The 21471-nt window shown below is 42.9% G+C and overlaps 1 protein-coding gene across 3 annotated transcripts; it reads left to right on the forward strand.

Moving 5' to 3' along the window:
* The first annotated feature begins 502 nt into the window (after positions 1–502).
* On the forward strand, positions 503–19472 carry LOC307033743 (N-alpha-acetyltransferase 15, NatA auxiliary subunit-like). 3 transcript variants are annotated; one of them, XM_079672316.1, is made up of 21 exons: positions 503–668; positions 787–1012; positions 1908–1992; positions 2318–2422; positions 2567–2724; positions 2927–3061; positions 3983–4136; positions 4313–4432; positions 4711–4806; positions 7628–7734; positions 7820–7892; positions 9670–9839; positions 10304–10456; positions 11872–12000; positions 12373–12586; positions 13128–13321; positions 13699–13807; positions 13902–14000; positions 18265–18408; positions 18609–18706; positions 18780–19472. In XM_079672316.1, the coding sequence occupies exons 2-21, from the start codon at positions 959–961 to the stop codon at positions 18987–18989; spliced, it is 2607 nt and encodes an 868-aa protein (XP_079528442.1). In that variant the 5' UTR covers positions 503–668; positions 787–958; the 3' UTR covers positions 18990–19472. The 3 variants fall into 3 exon arrangements, with proteins under 3 accessions (XP_079528442.1, XP_079528444.1, XP_079528443.1); XM_079672318.1 differs by having other exon boundaries at positions 4714–4806; XM_079672317.1 differs by lacking the exon at positions 503–668 and having other exon boundaries at positions 776–1012.
* Positions 19473–21471: the final 1999 nt, after the last annotated feature.

Raw genomic sequence — 21471 nt, forward strand, 5'->3', positions numbered from 1 at the left:
GGTTAGCATTACATTGCACAAGCCTCTTAAAGAAATGTGTTGTGAGAACACATTTCATGGGAGAATGGTAAAGGTCAAATGGTTGTATCATTCTTACTGTTACACTATATACACATTTAATGAAAATATTAGCAAATAGTTGTAAACAAATTCACTTTAGGGTATAGTAGAGTTCCTGTGTGACTACAGTGCTACATGAATGCTAAGCTAAGGTCAGGCTTCATAACAAATACAGCGCTAACGTTGTACAAAACAATACAAAACCCGGCTCTTTCAAAATCATAACCTTTTTTTTATTACCGCGATGTGACAATCTTACCTTTGCTAAAAAGAGCAGCTCTAGATAATAACCGGGTGAAAGTCATTTTAGCTTAACAACAGTTCCCTTCAACCGATCTGTGATCCTGACACTCTGCGGTTGATTACATTTCCTGGAAGGATGAGTGGAATGGATGATTCAAGATCACCGATACATCGATCTAACCTTCTTATGTTTGCTGTCATTTAAAATAGTTGGTGTTAAAATCACTGTTAGTGAGTTTTAGCGCAATTCGCTTAAAAAATAAATAAAAGGGATATGGAATTTAGTTGGCAACTGTCGACAAAACTAAAGACTGGACATAGGAGCGTAATGATGCACTGACTCTACATTTAACATAATACAATATGTAAGCCTACTATTTTGGAACATATGCCAGATACATTTGCTATGTGTGTATTTATTCGTATAAATATTATTTATTCACATTACGTGTTGACCCTGCTCGCTTGGTGCTCCTCACGCAGACTCAGACAGCAGCCCTGCGGTGACCCGGAGGAGAAGCACATCGGCCATTTTGCTCGGAAGGGGGCCTGGGCTTCAACACGTGAGAAAGAGGAGCCTGAACAGTCCAGGATCTCTGACTCCAAGAGGATATTATTCATGTGTGAACCGACAGATGCATAGGAAGCCACCACAATGCCCACAATCACCCTGCCGCCGAAGGAGAATGCTCTCTTCAAGAGAATATTGGTAGGCTAATGCCTGAGTTAGCGTTAGCTCGCTGGCTAATGCTAGTTTACCAAGTAGCCGTCAGTTATAGCAGTAGCTAGGAAGCCGCTAGTCAATAACAAAACTGTTCCGAACACCAAACGTACTTTCACTGTCTCTGTTTTTAACACTTAAAATTAACATTGCAAGGAAGAAAGCAGCCGTGTAGGGTCCTAGCTATGCGTTAGCCTTCCAACACACCAAAGTATATGAATGGAATCTCCACACATGACAGCTTTAGAAGTGAGGGACAGTGGAGTGAGCTGTGCAGTTACAGGCTGCTCTGCACTGTGCATAAAGTGTTTATGTGGCCAAAATAGTAGTTCAGATTTCACCGCAAGCCAACTTTCACTTAGCAATGAGCAAGTTCACCTAGCCTTTTTACCAAATTACATTTAAGCACTAGTCTATAACCCAATGACTTGATGACACAAGACTGAAATAGTTAAGTGGCAATCACAATATTGAGTCGTTGACGGTATACATGACGTTTACATTCAAGTTATAGTACTAGTAATTAATTAATAGAATATAGCATCAATTCACTAATATTTATTTGTGAGTGTGTTCTTTACTTTGTCAGTCAGGAAACTGAGGGTCAGCTTGTCTTATGACATTTCATACACAGCCTCCATCTTCAGTTCTATTTCCTCTTCTTCTTCTTTGCTTTAATGGCGAGTGTTCTCTTTCCTCAGTTTTACACTATTATGCTAAATGCACTGCCAGGAAGGCTGTGTGCACTCTAGGGTTAGGTATTGGTCCCTGGAACACAGTGTCAGCACTTGGCATATTATTACATTTTGCACCTGAACCGGCTGTCTGGGATCAGGCTGGCTGTTGTCCTCACATGTGAAGTCTGCTTTGTCTGTTGTTGCAGAGATGCTACGAACACAAGCAGTACAGAAACGGCCTGAAGTTTTGCAAACAGATCCTGGGGAACCCAAAGTTTTCTGAACATGGAGGTAAGACACCAGCTGCTTCATTCAACAGGACTTTTGAATGTGCTGTACTCAGTCCCTTCAGGTGGATAAACTATGCAACAGAAGTATTGCTTCTAAACTACTTCAAACATATATCTTGGGTGTTTCCCAGCTGTAATGTCTTGTGTTACAGGAGCAGCAGTGTGTTCAGGCATTACAATATTATAAACATTTAATAAAGTATAGACAATAATACATACAATCAAAAAATAAGCAGCAAATATATACAAGAAATAAAGAGCAATGATAACCCTCTTTACAACTTTTGTTGCTGAATGTGTTTCCTCCCCCCCGCTCTGTGCTGCAGAAACGCAGGCCATGAAGGGTTTAACCCTCAACTGTCTGGGCAAGAAGGAGGATGCGTACGAGCTGGTGAGACGAGGCCTGCGCAACGACCTGAAGAGCCACGTCTGTATCCTTCCTGCAGCAACACAGCACCCCCCCCCCCCCCCCCCCCCAATTCAGCTTCATTTCTATTTGTTTATGACATGTGTAAGCACACCTGGATAGTGCACTTGCTGTTTTTCTTTGCTTCCTGAACTTGCTCTTCCTCCAGGCTGGCACGTGTACGGCTTGCTGCAGCGCTCAGATAAAAAATACGACGAGGCCATTAAATGTTACCGCAACGCTCTGAAGTGGGACAAGGACAACCTGCAGATCCTGAGAGACCTCTCTCTGCTGCAGATCCAGATGAGAGACCTGGAGGGCTACAGGGTGAGGGGATGTGTGTGAAAACAGTAGCTTCCAGATGAGAAGTTGGGGGGAGGGGTTATGCTGGGGCAGACGATTACCCATCCTCCTGTACAGGGGATACAGTTATTTGGTGAAGAAAAGACAGAGGAGCAGTGAACCCACTAGTGGACAGTATCATGAGATGCATGTTGGTACTGACATGTGCTGCTTGTCTACTCTGCAGGAGACCCGGTACCAGCTGCTGCAACTGCGTCCGGCCCAGCGCGCCTCCTGGATCGGGTACGCTGTAGCTTATCACCTGTTGGAGGACTTTGAGATGGCCGCCAAGATTGTTGAGGAGTTCCGCAAAACACAGCAGGTAGGCCAAAGCTATAGATCGCTCAACAGAACTGTACACATTTCATCACAAACTGATATAGAAGAACCGCACACGTTAGCCTTTTATACTGCGTCAAAGCCGCATGATCTGGGTGTTACTTTTATTTTCAGAGGCGCTGAGACAGGACAAGCCTTACGTTTGCTAAGCAACCATTACCAGCTAACCATATGATACGAATATGTTCAGGGTGTTATTTACATTATTAAAGTGGAGCTTATTAATGATGTGCGATATTCTAGCAGAGGTGCTCAGAAAATGAATATAAGTTCAAACACTTTCTGATCTGAAAGTCAGGGTAACGACAGACCAGCACTGAAATAAACTTCTCCTTCGTATTTGCCGCATACTAATATTTACAGAAGTAATCATATCTCTCGGCTGTGATTGGTGGTTCCTTGTCACATGATAAGCGGTTTGTGCTGCTGTGCGAAATGAGTGAGCGAACATGTGTCCAGCCCCTCACTTAAAGCAAGGAGGAAATAACAGTGTTCTTCAAAAGGGTTCAAATAGTTCAGGTAAAGAAATAGGTGTTCAATAACTTGTAATAAATAATAAGCGGCCATTGGTTGTGTTGTTGAGTTGCTACCATAACAATGAACTGACTATGCATCACAGAATCCATCTTCATTTATGCTTGAAGAAATATTAGTTCAAGCCAGCCAAAATACTGAGTAAGGGTTTTACATCCTCTGCTGAAAACGTTACTGAGTCAGCACTCCTGTGTGTGTGTGTGTGTGTGTGTGTGTGTGTGTGTGTGTGTGTGTGTGTGTGTGTGTGTGTGTGTGTGTGTGTGTGTGTGTGTGTGTGTGTGTGTGTGTGTGTGTGTGTGTGTGTGTGTGTGTGTGTGTGTGTGTGTGTGTGTGTGTGTGTGTGTGTGTGTGTGTGTGTGTGTACACACAGACGTCTCCGGATAAGGTGGACTACGAGTACAGTGAACTGCTCCTGTATCAGAACCAGGTTCTGAGGGAGGCGGGTCTGAACAAGGAGGCTCTGGATCACCTGAACAGCTTTGAGAAACAGATCTGTGACAAACTGGCTGTGGAGGAGACCAGAGGTGGGTCCATATGTCCCCCCCAACCCAAACACTGTTCCTCAGAATGTGCTACCGTAACACTATTTACATTTGCTAATGGGCACTCTTTATATTTTATTTCCATTTCGTAATTTAGACTGACTTCCTTCTATAGTACAACCACCTATACATTGTAAGCTTTGTGCATGTGTGTGTAGGAGAGCTGCTGCTGAAGCTGGAGAGGCCGGAGGAGGCTCTGGAGGTCTACAGGAGGCTGCAGGAGAGGAACCCGGAGAACTGGGCCTACTACCAGGGCCTGGAGAAGGCCTTAAAGCCAGGTGAACACTGCATGATGGATTCATGTAGTTATACTGAGGCTATTTGTAAGACTGTCAATCAGCTGTGCATCCTTCAATGCATTTGTAAAGGCTTTTGGCCAAGAGGAGTAGTAAAAAGAGTAAGGGTTAATCAAATGGTCCATCAGTCAGTACCATGAGTTTCCTTCAAACTGGAAGTATCACAGTGATTCAGTGTGGCCTGCCGTATAAGTGGGGGATACTATGTTTACTGTTGATGATCATTTGTTCTTCTTGTGTGCATGTGTGTGTGTGTCCAGCAGGTGTAGAGAATCGTCATAAGATTTATGAAGACTCCTGGGTAAAGTTCCCCAAAGGCCTGGTTCCCCGGAGACTGCCTCTTAATTTCCTGACAGGTAAACACGTGCAGCCTCCAGCAGCAGGGATGGAGGACTAATACGATTACTGAGGATTCCATACAAATGGGTTGTATTCACAGGATTAGAGACAGCATGGCCTCTAACAAAGAAAGGCTTTCACTGGGGGGAAATGTTGCCATTATTTTGTATGTAAAGCACAGTGATGCAAATTAGTCGCTTTTCGGCGCCTCCCGCTTTTTTAACGCTGCTTTGGGTGACTTGTGTAATTCGTGGAGAACCGATGAGTTTTCGTTTTGGGGGTGGGGGGGTCCGTCCGTCCGTTAGTCCGTCCGACTGACGGACAATTTTTCTCACTTGAAAAAAGAAGAAGAAATCTAGATCGCAAAATAATTAAACAAGCGAGTGCCTGTTTTTCCTTGCCAAGGACAGGTTCCTTGAACACAACACGAGCGTAACGTGTCTTCACGTGGTTATGTCTCGTCTGAAAGGAGTGTAGACTAGACTAGAGTGCTTACGGAGAGCACCGGAACTCCGCTCCAGCTCTTCAAATATTGCAGTACCCATAAGGAGCCGTACACATGCCGCAGTGTTTGCGAGGCTGTGTCTTTAGTTGTAAGCACAGTGACGATCTGTTGTTATTAGCATCTGGTTAGCTAGCTATGCTAACGAATTTAAATAGCTTTTCTCCAACCAGGTGGAAGAGAGCTCTCTCCTGAGAGGCTCAAATAACCTCAGCTCAGTGAGGTTAAGGCACACCTTGATATGATCATTATAATTATTAATGAGACATTAGACACTAAATGAAAAACAGGTATAAAATACTATATGACAGTAACAAAAAAGTTGTTAAAAACAAGTGATTTGTAAAATATCCAAAAAGAAAAATCTGCTTACAGTTTTGTTTCAAATGGGTGTTAAGAGATGTATACATAGATCTCCTCATGTTGCTCTCAAAGTGCACCAGATTGATGCTTTTAACTTCAATATTAAAAAAAAAAAATCTTCCCGGGGGAGCATGCCCCCAGACCCCCCTAGAGGAGGTTAGGTCTCCCCCACTTAAATCATGTTCACATGGATACTCAATACATTTGCACACATCTTGTGTCCATATCTTTCTGTTTTGGTGGTCATGCCACACCGTGCACATGCATGCGCGAGTAATGGTGAGATATCTGGATTAAGAGGTTGCTTTTTCTTTGCACAGCATGAAAGAAAGGCCAAATGAATGGGCTGTGATTTTTTTAAGCAGAGGTTGAGTTCAATAATTTGTACGGCCCTCGGAGGATGTTGTACAAATCGAAAGGAAACAGGTTCCCCACCCCTGCTGTAAATAATAATAAAAACCCTTGATTTATAACTTAACATCTCTGTCTCCTATTGATCAGAGTATATTATAAAGAATAGCCAGTTAATTGAAGCATTATAGCACAGGCCTTTGTCAGATGGTATATTACGTGGTTTTTTTCCTGCTTCGAATAGTTCTCTCTTTTTTCACTATACCTGTGTTTGCACCACTGAAAGCAGAAAGGGGAGCGCCCGCACAGTGCAATGCTAACACACATCAGGACCAGGGTTTCCGCTAGGATTTTTTTCTCGCCGGTCAAACGTCCGGACAGAATTTATTTTACCGGACATATTTGACTTACCGGTCATGTTTCAATAATAATAAGAATTGTGTAGCAGAGTTTCCGTTAGCAGGTAATTACCGGACTAGGACCGGATATGCTGATGTTTAAAACTCAGTTAATGGGAGTCATTTTTATATTGCTTCAGTTTATAATCGTAACAGATCAAAATATTCAGATTCATTTTTCAATAAATGATTCCATAAACAACATAATTATTACATTCAAAGTAGCAGATGAAGTACATTATTAAAAAGTTTAAATTAACTTTGAATAATAACACAGGAGAAACGGATCCTTTCTTTTCCTCTCTCCCTCTCTCTCCTTACAGCCCGTCAGTTTCTCATGCAGCTTGCTAAACAGAGGGCGGGGCTTCAGGTGATTATGTAGCATCTGATCTCTCTCTCGCGTCCGGTTATACTTCACTCGCATTTATGTCCATATCAATCAGATCCGGCTCTCCTGATCGGCCTTTATAGAGAGCAAAGATCAAACTATTTAGAGTGAATATCGGCCGATAATGACCGGCGGCCAATCAATCGGAGCATCCCTAATTATTACCAGACATTTTGACCGGCAGGTTTTGAATTTACCGGTTTTTAATAAATGTTACCATCTAAAAACCGGTAATTACCGGCTAACGGAAACCCTGATCAGGACGGTTTGAACTTTAAGTTCATCCACATCATTCTTTTTGTCTAAAGGCAAACGGGGCTGCAGTTAACGCCGGTGTGTGCGCGGGGCACCGTTGTACACACCGGCGTTAACTGCAGCCCCTGGAGAACTGCGCAAAATCATCTCGCATGCTCCACTAGCACCAGCCCCCCTTCCCCCAGTCCCCCGTCGCCGCTCGCGACACAGAGGCCTTCATCACATCACTTTGCGTGGGCCCACATGTTGCAGTACCAAACGCTGTCTCCTGGTACTCATCTGAGTAACTCACTAAGAACGTTATGTGCACCCCTGGGTCTATAGGTTTTGGTGCATGTAAATGGGCTGCACAGGCTCAAATCCCAGAGTCCCCACCAGAGGGAGTTTCTCTCCCGCACCCTTTCCCCGCTCCTTTGTCTGCGTACTTCAGGCCAGCTAACCAATCAGAGCAGACCTTTTGAACATCAAAGCATGGAGACATGTCACAGTAGAGCCAGTGAACATGATCTCTTCAACAGGTCAATAGTAACAAGCCACAAATCTCACTCTTCTTTACCTCCACTGTCTGTGATGCTGGCCAGGGGGCAAGTTCCGTGAGTGTCTGGACAGCTACCTGAGGATGAACTTCAGTAAAGGCTGCCCCCCCGTCTTCACCACCCTGAAATCCCTCTACACCGATAGAGCCAAGGTGAGCTCACTGAGCTGAGAACATTGGAGTCCTTCTCGTTCCTACTCTCAAATGAAACAGCTAAACTTGCTTTCTCCTCATGCAGGTGACACTCATTGAAGAATTAGTAGTTGGCTATGAAAGCTGCTTAAAAACCTGCAGAATATTCTGTGAAAACGGTGAGCTGCGCTTGCTTATTTCCCCTCAATGTATTTATTGGATTTGAATGTACAGGACTGTCTCAGAAAATTAGAATATTGTGATAAAGTTCTTTATTTTCTGTAATGCAATTTAAAAAAAACAAAAATGTCATACATTCTGGATTCATTACAAATCAACTGAAATATTGCAAGCCTTTTATTATTTTAATATTGCTGATTATGGCATACAGCTTAAGAAAACTCAAATATCCTATCTCTAAATATTAGAATATCATGAAAAAGTATACTAGTAGGGTGTTCAACGAATCACTTGAATCGTCTTAACTCGAAACACCTGCAAGGGTTTCCTGAGCCTTGAAAAACACTCAGCTTGGTTCAGTAAACTAAATCACAAGTATGGGGAAGACTGCTGATCTGACTGCTGTCCAGAGGACCGTCATTGACACCCTCCATCAGGAGGGTAAGACACAAAAAGAAATTTCTCAAAGAGCAAGCTGTTCACAGAGTGCAGTTTCAAAGCACATCCTCAAAAAGTCTGTTGGAAGGGGGAAATGTGGCAGGAAACGCTGCACAACCAAGAGAGATGACCGCAGCCTTAACAGCATTGTGAAGAAGAGTCGCTTCCAGAATTTGGGGGAGCTTCAAAGACAGTGGACTGAAGCTGGAGTCCAGGTATCAAAAGTCACTGTTCACAGACGTGTCCGGGAAATGGGCTACAATAGCCGTATTCCCATGGTCAAGCCACTTCTGAACTCAAGACAACGGAAGAGGCGTCTGACTTGGGCTAAGGAAAAGAAGCACTGGACAGTTGCACAGTGGTCCAAAGTCCTCTTTTCAGACGAAAGCAAGTTTTGTATTTCATTTGGAAGTCAAGGCGCCAGAGTCTGGAGAAAGGCTGGAGAGGAGCAAAATCCAAGTTGCTTGAAATCCAGTGTGAAGTTCCCACAGTCAGCGATGGTTTGGGGAGCCATGTCAGCTGCTGGTGTTGGTCCACTGTGTTTCATCAAGCCCAGAGTAAATGCAGCTGTGTACCAAGAGATTTTAGAGCACTACATGCTTCCGTCTGCTGAAAAGCTCTATGGAGATGAGGAATTCATTTTCCAGCATGATCTGGCACCTGCCCACAGTGCCAAAACCACCAGTAACTGGTGTACTGACCATGGCATTACTGTCCTCGATTGGCCTGCAAATTCCCCTGACCTGAACCCCATAGAGAATATGTGGGGTATTGTGAAGAAGAAGCTGAAAGACACCAGACCCAACAATGCTAATGAGCTAAAGGCCGCTATTGAAGCATCCTGGGCATCCATAACACCTCAGCAATGCCACAGGCTGATTGCCTCCATGCCACGCCGCATTGATGCAGTAATCCGTGCAAAAGGATTCCCAACCAAGTACTGAGTGCATTAATGGACATTTTCAAATGTTTGATTGTGTTTTGCTGTTATAAATCTTTTTTTTTTTACTTGGTCTGAGGAACTATTCTAATTTTTTGAGATAGGATTTTTGAGTTTTCTTAAGCTGTATGCCATAATCAGCAATATTAAAATAATAAAAGGCTTGCAATATTTCAGTTGATTTGTAATGAATCCAGAATGTATGACATTTTTGTTTTTTTAATTGCATTACAGAAAATAAAGAACTTTATCACAATATTCTAATTTTCTGAGACAGTCCTGTATAAGATAAGAAGTACTTTATTGATCCCAATTTGGGAAATGTTTGTAATTGAAATGTGACTTGATGTGAATAACATATCAAGGCAGAGCTGTGATGATGTGTAACATGTGTGCAGACGAGGGGAAGGAGGAGCCCCCCACCACTCTGTTGTGGGTGCAGTATTTCCTGGCGCAGCACTTTGACTTCATAGATCGGCACGGCACGGCCCTGGAGTACATCAACGCGGCCATTGACAGCACCCCCACCCTCATTGAGCTCTTCCTCATCAAGGCCAAGATCTACAAGGTTTACAGTGAACTCACACTCAGTGCAGTATGAGGTGTAGACTTTGATGCTCTTTTATTTTGTAATAGTATATATAATACAGAACATATCAGGACTGAGACAGCAAAACACTATCAGTGAAAATGAGAAACACAAACCAAGATAGCAGTGCAGTGTTCCAAAGTCAGGCCGAAGGAAAGAAAGACATTAAGATCCTAGATATTTATAACAATCCCATTTCCACACTATTTATCCCCCTTCTCCTTTTGGAGAGCCAAAGTCATTTCTCCACAGAACGGATAGAAATTATTATGTTAATAAGGAGAGCAATAGAAGTGGAGACAGCATTTTGTTATAGTTTTTTTACTTGTGGCCATAATAACCTTCAAAATATATTTATAACTTGTATGAAGGCCTTTTAGGGATATGACCAAGGTAGATTCAGATTTCAGGCCGAGGTCTTTAAGCTCTCTCTGTCTTTGCAGCACGCGGGCAACATAAAGGAGGCGGCGCGCTGGATGGACGAGGCCCAGGCCCTGGACACCGCCGACCGCTTCATCAACTCGAAATGTGCCAAGTACATGCTGAAGGCTGGCCTGGTCAAGGAGGCCGAGGACATGTGCTCCAAATTCACCAGGGTGAGAATGTGTCTCCTTTGTATTCCAGTCAGTTTATATCAGGGGTGTCCAAGCTTCTTCCAAGAGGGCCGCATTTGATCATGTGAAAATGCCCGGGGGCCAATAGTCCCTTCTGATATTTTTAAACATAAAAGTAACTTACAGATACAGTGTTGTATAACTATCATTGTCACAATTATCTTAATTTTTCAAATGGCCACTCAGCAGGCGTGAAGAACTCTAAAAACACACCCTTTCATTCTGGAGAGTCAGATGACATTGAACAGATGATATGGAATACCTTAACTTTGAAGCACATTTCACCTACTTTTAATCAAATAGTGTGCCAGTCAGATTCAGGTCTGACAAATAGTCATCGGAAATATTCAACAGAAATTGTTCAGTCAAACCATACACAAATGAATTAATTCGGGAAACATCTCTTCCATCAATACAAAAGAAGTCACACATCAGTTTCCATTTTGGTCAGATCTATTTCATGGGGAAAACAACACATGTAAGATCAGTGTGTACAGTGTGTGGTGAAAAGAGTCAATATATACAGTTAGCAAAGAGTCCAGTTAGTTACAACCCCAACATGAGTTCAATCCAATTCATTGGCCAACAAACAAAGCTCTGGTTTTAGGATCCACCCAAAAGCAGCACCTTGAGCAGAAAAGGCAAACTGCAGCCTGTGAACGGCCCCTTCGAGTGGTGCTGCCACCATGCGGTGAAAGGATGAGTTACAATTGAAAGATGTATTCAGTTCGACAGTGCTCTAATAATACATTATAAGAGTGAAGCTGCGGGCCGTCTTAAATCAGTTGTCCCGCAGGCCGGACTTTGGACATGGTTTATATAGTATTTCAGTGGACAGAAGCCCTTCCTCTGTTATCACCAAATAGTGATATACAAACATGGACTTACAACAATGACACGTATGTTATCTTTAGGAATGGAAACCTATACATGCTGACTGGTACTGAACCAATTACTGTATGGTGATATATACCGTAACCATGGTGAACTGAAATGCCTACAGAGCCACGTAGAGGTATCTCTGTGGGCATATGTTTGGAGGTAAATCATTTCCAGTCTCATGTTGCTATTCTACAAATCTTATATTTGATACAGACACACAGGAGTGCTGCTGTTAGGCCTGGGCATCATGGATAGCACTTAATCTCTTAATGCAATGTATTGAATGCAAGTTAATAAAAGTGTTCCAATAGAGACCACTGATATGAACAATATGAATCTAAACGGGAATGTTTGAATGCTGACATGAGTTGCAGGCACTGCTGGAATCATCATACTGGTGTGGATTATAAATATCAAGATAAATATTGGTACTCGCGATATAGCCTTAAAATAACGAGATCATATTTAGAGGCTTCATCCCCCTCCCCCTCTCACTGATGTGTGTGTGTTTTCAGGAGGGGGCGTCTGCCGTGGAGAACCTGAACGAGATGCAGTGCATGTGGTTCCAGACAGAGTGTGCGCTGGCCTACAAGGCCATGAACAAGTTTGGAGAGGCCCTGAAGAAGTGCCATGAGATCGAGAGGGTACGCTCCCACAGCTGTCATTTACTGTAGGAGCCAATAATAGTAATAGTTTGTTTCTTCTAACTGTCAAATGGGTGTGGCTAATGGTATTTAGGGCGCCTGGTGTATGTGGAGGTTGGTAGTATGACATCTGAGGTCTTTTGTTGACCTTATGGTTCGGTTATTGTCTGTTTATTTGATTCCTTAAATGTTAACTTCAGTAGGGACTTCTATTATTTACACGCGTCAAAGCGATAAGCAAAGATGAACCTCTGAGCGGCCGTATTCATTGGGAATATAGCCGTCACATTTATCTTGATATAGATTTGCAGTCAGTTATCCAGACTTCCACTTTACTCTTCCTCTGCACCCCTCTCTTCCTCCCTCTGTCAGCATTTTGTGGAGATCACAGATGACCAGTTTGACTTCCACACCTACTGCATGAGGAAGATGACGCTGCGCTCCTACGTGGACCTGCTGAAGCTGGAGGACGTGCTGCGGCAGCACCCGTTCTACTACAAGGCCGCTCGCAGCGCCATCCAGATCTACCTGCTGCTGCACGACCGCCCGCTGAGCGACGACAGCAAGGAGAGCCAGGCGCACACCGGTCAGACCCGCTGTCAGTTATCTTTAATATGATCCCAACATGTCTGGATCAGTCTTCTATTGTCCAAGGGATAAACAACCATGATGTAAATAATGTATTTATATGTTAGGGAACGGCAACGGAGCAGGGTACTGCATATAAGGTAGAATGGAGCTGTTGTCCTTTTATGGACTTATTCTCATTAAACACACCAACCAGAGTAAGTGCTATGTTGTTCTGGTAATGCCATAGCATTCAGGATCAGTGTGTCGTGCAGTCCGTATGAGACAGTGAGGTGGCAGCAGCTTCAGGTTGTTCAAAGATCCATTCTCAGGAAAAGGGAAGCAATGGCGCTACAATAATCAATATTAGGAGAGGTGGACATTTCTTAAAGTGTCTTTTGATGTCATCAAAAGTTACATGATCCTATTCCTGACCTTTTTAAAAACTGCTGAGTAAACAATTGAATTAGCATTTGGTAAACAATACCATCTTGGTGACGGCACTCTCTTCAAAGTGTCACTACAACAAAAAAGTAAAAATATCCTGTTGCCTCCTGCAGAAAATCTGAATGACAAGGAGCTGAAGAAACTGCGCAACAAACAGAGGAGAGCGCAGAAGAAGGCCCAGCTGGAGGAGGAGAAGAAGATTGCAGAGAAGGAGAAGCAGCTGAAGAACCAGAAGAAGAAGAAGGAGGATGATGATGAGGAGATAGGAGGGCCCAAAGAGGAGCTCGTACCTGACAAACTGGCCAAGGTGGGTCCTGCTCCCTCCCAGCATGCTCTGTGAATACAGCCTTTCTGCTAATAATAGTAGGTTAGGTCAAGGTACAGTGGAACAGTACATGCTCTATGTATTTTATCAACCAATCTGCATATTAGAATCTGAAGTCTTATTGAATTCCATTCAAATACAATGCAAAAGAATCACAGAATTGCTCATTAGCATTTAAAGCTACAGACCCAGAATCAGCACTTTTGGAACAGGGCTGAAACAGAGGGGATTATGGAATGCTGCAATGATCTGTTTGATGTTTCAGCCAATCAGAGACATGTTCTATATATATATATCTGAGACCTCTAATATATTGATGAAAAAGAGTATAATAGGGGACGTTTAATGTGTTTGACCAGGTGGAGAATCCTCTGGAGGAGGCAGTGAAGTTCCTGATCCCTCTGAAGAACCTGGTGCGGAACCAGATCGAGACTCACCTGCTGGCCTTTGAGATCTACTTCAGGAAAGGTCCCTGCACTCACCACGCCTCACACTCATTCATGCACTCCCAGCAGGTAACCATACCAACGATTCTCAAGATTATCTGTCTTCTTTCCTGCAGAGAAGTACCTGTTGATGCTTCAGTCCATCAAGAGGGCTGTGGCCATAGAGCCGTCCAACCCATGGCTGCACCAGTGTCTGGTGCGCTTCTTCAGAGGAGGCAAGTACCCTTTGAGCTCAATATGTGTTCTACCCAGAGGTGGGAATTAACTAAGTACATTTACTCAAGTACTGTATTCAAGTACAATTTTGAGGTACTAGTAGTACACTTCAGTATTTCCATAGTATACTACTTTGTACTTCTACTCCACTACAATTCAGAGGTTAATTATGTACTTTTACTCCACTAAATGTATTGAATACCTTTAGTTACTTTACAGATGTGGATGATTGATGTGAAATCTAATCAAGTGTTGAATCAGACTTTAGTTCCACCTGGAGTAAATTCACAAGCTACCCTGCAGTATACAAAGTCATTTAGTGGGAATGCTGATACAGCATACCCACTAAACTTCTAAGCACAAATTCTTTATTTTTATTATTCCGCTGGGTTATTTTGTGCCTCTTCTGCTCCCACACTCAGGCCCGGTTCTACGGGGGTGCATAAGGGTCCATTGCACCCTCAATTGAGTCGTTATGCACCCTCATTTGAAAAATTTAAAGTGAAAAAAATAATAATTAAAAGTGAGAAGAAAAAAAAGGAAATTTAAAAGTGAAAAATATTACATAAATAATAATAATAATAATAATAATAGTAGTAATAATAATAATAATAATAAGAAGAAGAAGAATATAGTTGAAATCAAATAAATTGTAATTGTGGTTAAATAACATTATCTGCTGCATTTATTTGGTCAATTTAAACGGTAAGTAACTTTATTATGTCAGGTGCGCGTGACCTGTGCCGCTGCGCGTTCTTCAACTGCAAGGTGCGTACACAGCAGTCAGCCAGCAGTAACACTGCATCTACTGCAGGTAATAACAGTTGAGATCATGGGGACATTACGTTACCCGCGGCCACTGTCGTGGACACTAACGCCCGACTCGCCGGCTTTGCCCACCTCGCCCACGGAGGCGGAGCAGCCGTCTTCGTTGCCCCAAACACCGCCACCCCTCGGCGGCCCGCAAGTGCCAGAGGACCTCGGCAAAACAGAGCCTGCCCAGATATATTTAAAAAAGTACCCAACTCGCCTGTACAGTGGGGTAAGGAGCTCATTTTGCAGCTCATGGTTTCAAAACAGAGATTGGCTGGAATATTCCTGTAAAAAAGATGCCATCTTCTGCTATGCATGTAGACATTTCGGTCTTAAAAGGGGAGTGATTTGTAAAATATCCATAAAGAAAAAGTAAATCTGTTTACAGTTCTGTTTCATATGGTTGTTGAGATTTATCCATAGATCTCATCATTTTTGCTCTGAAAGTGCACCAGATTGATGCTTTTAACTTCAATATTTAAAAAAAAAAAAATCTTCTGAGGACCCCCCTAGAGGGTGTTAGGTCCACTCCCCACTTATAAAAATAGCACTTTACCACTGCACCCTCTCTAATCTCAGATGCACCCTGAGTCATTTTGTTCTGGAACCGGGCCTGCCCACATTCCACATCGCAGAAACTCCATTCAAACATCAGAACGTTCAGCTCGATCGGGAATCGATGGCTATTACTTTTTCTCATTCATAACTTTCATAATTCCAGGGATATATCCCATAATTCATCACATTTCTAACATGGAAGTCAATGGAGAAACTCTTCAGACTTGAAAACTCTTCATGCGACTTCAACTGCTAACTGCACCTCCATACTTTCACTCAGAAACCTCATTCCAACTTTAAAATGTTACACTTTTTTTTGACAATTTTTGACATTATTCGTGTAACACAACTTTTAAATCAGATTCATACTTTTAGAGATATTAAACATTGTTCAGACCTTGGTAAAGATGCCTTCTTCAAATTTTAACATTGGTGTGTATTGAGCAGCTCGTTAAGGCTGCAGTGGTTCTCAACTGGTGGGTCGCGAACCGGTTTTGAGTGGGTCGTGGATGTGAGTGAAGAAAAAATAAATTGGATTTTTTTTTTTTTGGGGGTGGGGGGGGGAAGTCAAACTTTTATTTTGAAGGCCCGATTTTCGGCGTTGGACTGGAAGTACTGGAGACCATAAACGGTTTTGAAAACTTCTGTCATCTTCTCAATAAAATGTCTTTGCTGATGTTTTTTCGAGTCTTCTGGCCAATCAGAATCAAGATTGTTGCCGGAAGTCCCCACGGAGAATAACTCTGCAGTAGAACTCTTCTTTATACATCCATGGGTACAACTTCAGATAAAAATGAACACATAAGGAAATATGACCCCCGGTTTGATGATTGACAGGTCACAGAACAATGGGAGCTATCTACCCTTACCCACAATTTAAAGTAAGTCACACAGACTATCTCCTCTTTACTCTTCTCTCTGTGTGGAGCAGCAAGATGTCAGAACAAAGTGAAAAACAAACAATGGCATAAAATATTATTAATATGTCGGGTAGTAATAGATTTATTTATTTTCTTCTCAGTGTTCCAGAATGCATAGTTTATGTTAGTAGTTTATGTTAGTATTTCCTGGGGGAGTTTATGTTAGTATCTCCTGGGGGAGAATTCCCCCAGATCCCCCTGCTGGGGTTGAGTTTTTCAGCATGTGTGCCTTTTTATATAGTTCAGCTTGGATTCCATCATCTCATTAAACCTTTTTTAAAAGCATACTTTAGTTCTGTGAAGGGATATATGCACTGTACTTCACTTGTATTAATATTGTATGCTGAAAAGCGTATATATTACAGCACTTTCTTTTGTTGAATAGATTTAATTGCTTCAAAATGTTGGGTCGCGATGTATTGACCAATTAAAAAGTGGGTCCCGAGGCCTGACCAGTTGAGAACCACTGGGCTAGAGTGTGTGATGTCACAGCTAGAGTGGGGGACAGCTTGAAATTCGCCTTCATATTTCTTTTTAAACCTGCCATAATTCCCAAACCCTACACTCGTGAGACATAATTTATCATGACAAACGTAGGAAAACCTCTCCTAGGTTGGAAAAACAAAATGCCTCTTAAGGGCATGAAGTGACAAAAACGTTCAACATGTCTCCATTAAGGCCCATTGTAAAATTCAATCTTTCCTCACAGCAGCAGCCGCACACCTTTTTAGTTAATCTGCCAAAAAGGCCACATTATTGACCCCGAAAGTACACAAAAAGCAGACTGAGACGCTCGTCAGGATCCTGAGACGCTTCACGCGTTGAAATGTCACCGATATCTGCTACAGTTCTTCAACAAAACGTTCACATGTAAGAGGTTTATCTCTCATTCAGAACAATGAAAAGGCTCTCCTCTCACTGATTACTGCATATCACCATGGTAACTTTCGATCTCTGGACACACACACAGGTGTTTGATAACGTTGTCATCTCAAACACAAAAACCTGTGTGATGATGTCATAACTCCAACTGACACGCTCAGAACGCCACCAAACATCACATGATGGTTAACACTGGCCCTGAACAGCTCTCAAATCTGATGTTACTTAATGTGGTGTTACCATGGCAATGCATCCCTCGCCGTAAAACACGATATTCCTATAACTCCTATGAAAATGGTCAAAAAGTGCTCAAACTTCACATGTGTGCTAACAGTCCAGCCGTGTATCTACGTGACAGTTTTGAGATTTCTTCAAATGGCGTTGCCATGGCAACATAATGCTCGCTATGAAACACGGTTTTCTCATAACTTCAGTGAAAATGCTCCTAATGGCCCAAACCTTCACAAGTTTGGTAACGATCCAGCCATCAACACATCTAAGCATATTATGGGGTGTCATCAAATACTGTTGCCATGGCGACAGATCATTCGCCATCAAGTTAGTTCCAAAGTTTGCAGTTCAAATATTCTGCTGCTTTTACGAGCCTTTTTACTTTCTTTTCTTCTCTCATCACACATTCAAGCCCCCAGTGTTCATGTATCATTTCAATCTAAATTCTTCACTTTCTTCTTACACATTACATTTCAGCATAGCAGTTCAGCGTCAGCTTTTCAGCATAAAGCATTCCCACTAGCAATTTCTTCAGGAATTGCATTCTCTAGTTAAAACTAGCTGCACCTTTACCAGCTTTGATAACACTTTAATGATCAATCATTATAAAACATATCATACATATTATTCTGAAATGGACCAATCTGCACAATGACTACTTTTGGTACTTTAACTATATTTTGATGATAATACTTTTCTACTTTTCCTTGAGTAACATTTTCAATGCCGGACTTGTAGTTGTAAAAGAGTGTTCCTATGCTCTTGTACTACTTCTACTACTTTTACAAGATCTGAGTACTTCTCCCACCTCTGGTTCTACACAAACTGTTCATCCAACTGTGATTTACTGTTTTTGTAGTTGGAGAGAGTGCCGACCTGGCGGAGGCGGTGAGGACGGTGCTGAAGCAGGAGATCTCACGGCTGTTTGGGGACAGCGACCCTCAGAGCTTCAACAAGAAGTTCCTGAGCCAACACTCCAGCTCCATCCCCCACAGACTGGCTGGTATGCTGCGTGCACACACACACACACACACACACACACACACACACACACACACGCACACACAGATGCACACTTATGCGTGCGTAAGTGTGCATTATTCAGCCATGACAGACTCATATGACTTGTGTTATAGGACCGGCGAGTAATATTGCCATTGTGATTTTATAAAAACGTGACTTTATTTTGGCGTTTGTCCTCAGCTGCTAAGATGATGGTGTACCTGGAGCCCTCCCGCCATCAGGCAGCCTGTGAGATAGCTACGGCCCTGGAAGAGTCGCTGACTGGGAGAAGCATCCAGGTCTGACCTCACACACCTGTCTGTTCAACATGTACACACTGATTCAGATAACTAACTGTTTGTTTGGTTGCAGGTCAGTACTGAGGTGCTGGAGGCTCTTTGTGATGGACAGCTGGGGGGGGGTCAGCAGAAAGCTGCGGAGGCGTACCGCCCCGCCTGCCATAAGCTCTTTCCCTACAGCCTGGCCTTCATGCCCCCCGGTTACCAAGACAACAACCCCACCATCAGTGCCAACGGCGACCTGTCCTCAGGAGAGCACGACGACATGGGCAACGAAATGTGAGCTGCGACTACAAGAGACGAAGAGGAGGAAGAGGAGCGCACACCCCCAGACGCCTTAGACCCTGCCCCACCCCCCTTCCCTGGGCTCTGGCTGCTGTGTGTTGCCCCCAAAATGCACTGATCTGGATGGACTGACCACAGGAAGAGCTGGCACATGGAGGAAGGCTGTCCATATAACTGTTTCTCTCACACACACACACACACACACACACCACACCACACCACACCACACCACACCACACACACACACACACACACACACACACACACACGCCCTGTCCATAGACAATCCGGGACAGGGAGACACAGAGGATTGTTGGACAGTGGACGTCTCAGATGGCTGTTAACACAGTCCAGGTTTTCTATAACTCCTGTGTTTTCACGCCATGTCCTTCTTGTAGGTGCATCTGCTTCTCACGTTTTTAAAAGTAATTTATATATTACAAACTGACAAATGGATTAATAAAACAATGTTTGCAAACCACATGGTGCTGTTGTGAGTGCTGATGTTTAGAATGACTTCTGCTGGGGGGGGGGGGGGCGGCGGCTGTAGGGACCTGCAGCAGGAGGTGAAGCGGAGGATGAGAAGCTAAACTGGGTAATTCTCTATTTTGATGTTTTACATTTTGCTTTAGTCTGTTTTGACACGCTGCCTCAGAGTATGACTTGGAGCCAAAGCATCACAATCTCACAGCACACAAGACAATCATATATATTTTTAAGTACATTTAGTCCTGTGGCTGGATTATGAGAAATATTCCTGTTCTATTTCCTAAAGACACATAATAATTGTGATTGAGTGTTTATCCAATGTTTGAATCTCGAGTCCATAGTATTTGGTTTGAATCCAGAATCGTATGCAATCCATCTAGCTTAGTCAACTGTTTCTTCACACAAGTTTCATAACTTCAGGTAAATCAGGCAAAGGGGTTTAGCTATTCCTGGTAGATTGTCTTAGCTTTGTGATCTCCAAACATTGCTTTCATTGGGACACCTTTGCACTCTCCTTATTTTTCCTTCCACTTTGCTTCATACCCATCATCACACCAAATCACAACAGTTGTTAGTTGGGCAGCCAGGTAATAATCCCTGAGATTAGGGAGAGCCATTCCGCCTCCTTCCTTACTGATAGTTAATGTACTATATTTAATCCTTGGCTTTTTCCATTCCGAATCAAATGAGAAAAAATTGTTTGCCCAATCCTGAAATTGGGTATGTGGAACTTCCACTGGCAATGACATAAAAAAGGTATTGGTAAAATGTACATTTTTATAGTCTCAATGAGGTAAGTGAAATTCAGTAGTAGTGTCGACCAGGCACAGATCCATCGTTTATTTGAATATAAATCATTGGGACAATATGTTAACCAATTCCCTAGTACTTGATTGCTTTTTGAGACCAATCAATAGGGAGTCAGTTTGAGATTCGGGGGGGGGGGGGGGGGGTGTTATTTGAATATTGAGCTTGTTGCCTGAATATGTGCCAAAAACATCAAGTATAGAAACACGTTTCCAGCATATAGCGCCATCTGTTGTTCTCTATCATCCATCATCATTCCTTGTATTTTACTGTCTTCTCTTATGGCCTGAGCCAGAGGCTCTATACAAAGAGCAAAGACAGTTAGAGAAAGAGGGCAGACCTGGCGCCTGGACCTTTCCAGATGTATGAGGTCAGACAGACGTCCATTTACTTTCATTCTGGCTGTCGGGGCACAATATCAGAGCTTTAATACGAGTGATTGAATTTTCAGTAAAGCCAAATTGTTCCAAAACCAGATAATTCTAGCTCTCACAGTCCAAAGCTTTTTCAGTGTCAAGGCTGGCTAACACATCTGTTTCCCTGGCGATCTGTATGATGTGCACAGAGCATCTAACATGATCTTGTGTTTGGACAAACGAGGTCTGATCTGCGTCTGCCAGATCAGGAATATAATGGCGCATTCACACTACAGCGCGGAGCTCGCTTTAAGCGTGCCGATCCGTGCGGGGCCTGTTTTTGGTTGCGCTTACACTTGGCCTAGTACCGGCCCGGTGCTACTTTTTAACCTTTTTTCTGGACCGCCTAAATCGTGGTTCTATCGAGGCCAACAAACAGGGCGGAATCGGGCTGAGTTTGCTAAACTAGAGAGAGAATCGCTGTCAAGGGGACTACAACTACAACAAGATGAACATATTTTACCGTGATTTAATTGTGATTCACGTTTCAAAATGATGCCGAAGTAACAACATACTGATACCGGTTAGTAAAAACCATGAATTAATGCTTTGACAAGTCTGCAGACAGACGGAAGGCGAAAAACCTTTTAAAATGCGTGTTTTCTAAATGGAGCTTGGCTAAGCTAACGTTATATATGATCAGACCGTCCACACTCACAACAACGGCCTATACAGACATAAATAAACCAGCGACTGTATTCGCCATGACACAGACAGTCTGTGGTTTGAACTTGTTTCAATTTTGTCTAGTTTCTGAACAGATATGAA

The sequence above is a fragment of the Notothenia rossii genome (assembly GCF_949606895.1).
Source record: "Notothenia rossii genome assembly, chromosome: 3".
Lineage (NCBI taxonomy): Eukaryota > Metazoa > Chordata > Actinopteri > Perciformes > Nototheniidae > Notothenia > Notothenia rossii.

Coding starts and splice junctions, on each gene's coding strand:
- LOC307033743 (XM_079672316.1), top strand. CDS start 959: ATGCCCACAATCACCCTGCCGCCGAAGGAGAATGCTCTCTTCAAGAGA. Junction 2,423..2,566: donor CGACCTGAAGAGCCACGTCT/GTATCCTTCCTG, acceptor CTCTTCCTCCAG/GCTGGCACGTGTACGGCTTG. Junction 4,807..7,627: donor GCCTCTTAATTTCCTGACAG/GTAAACACGTGC, acceptor GATGCTGGCCAG/GGGGCAAGTTCCGTGAGTGT.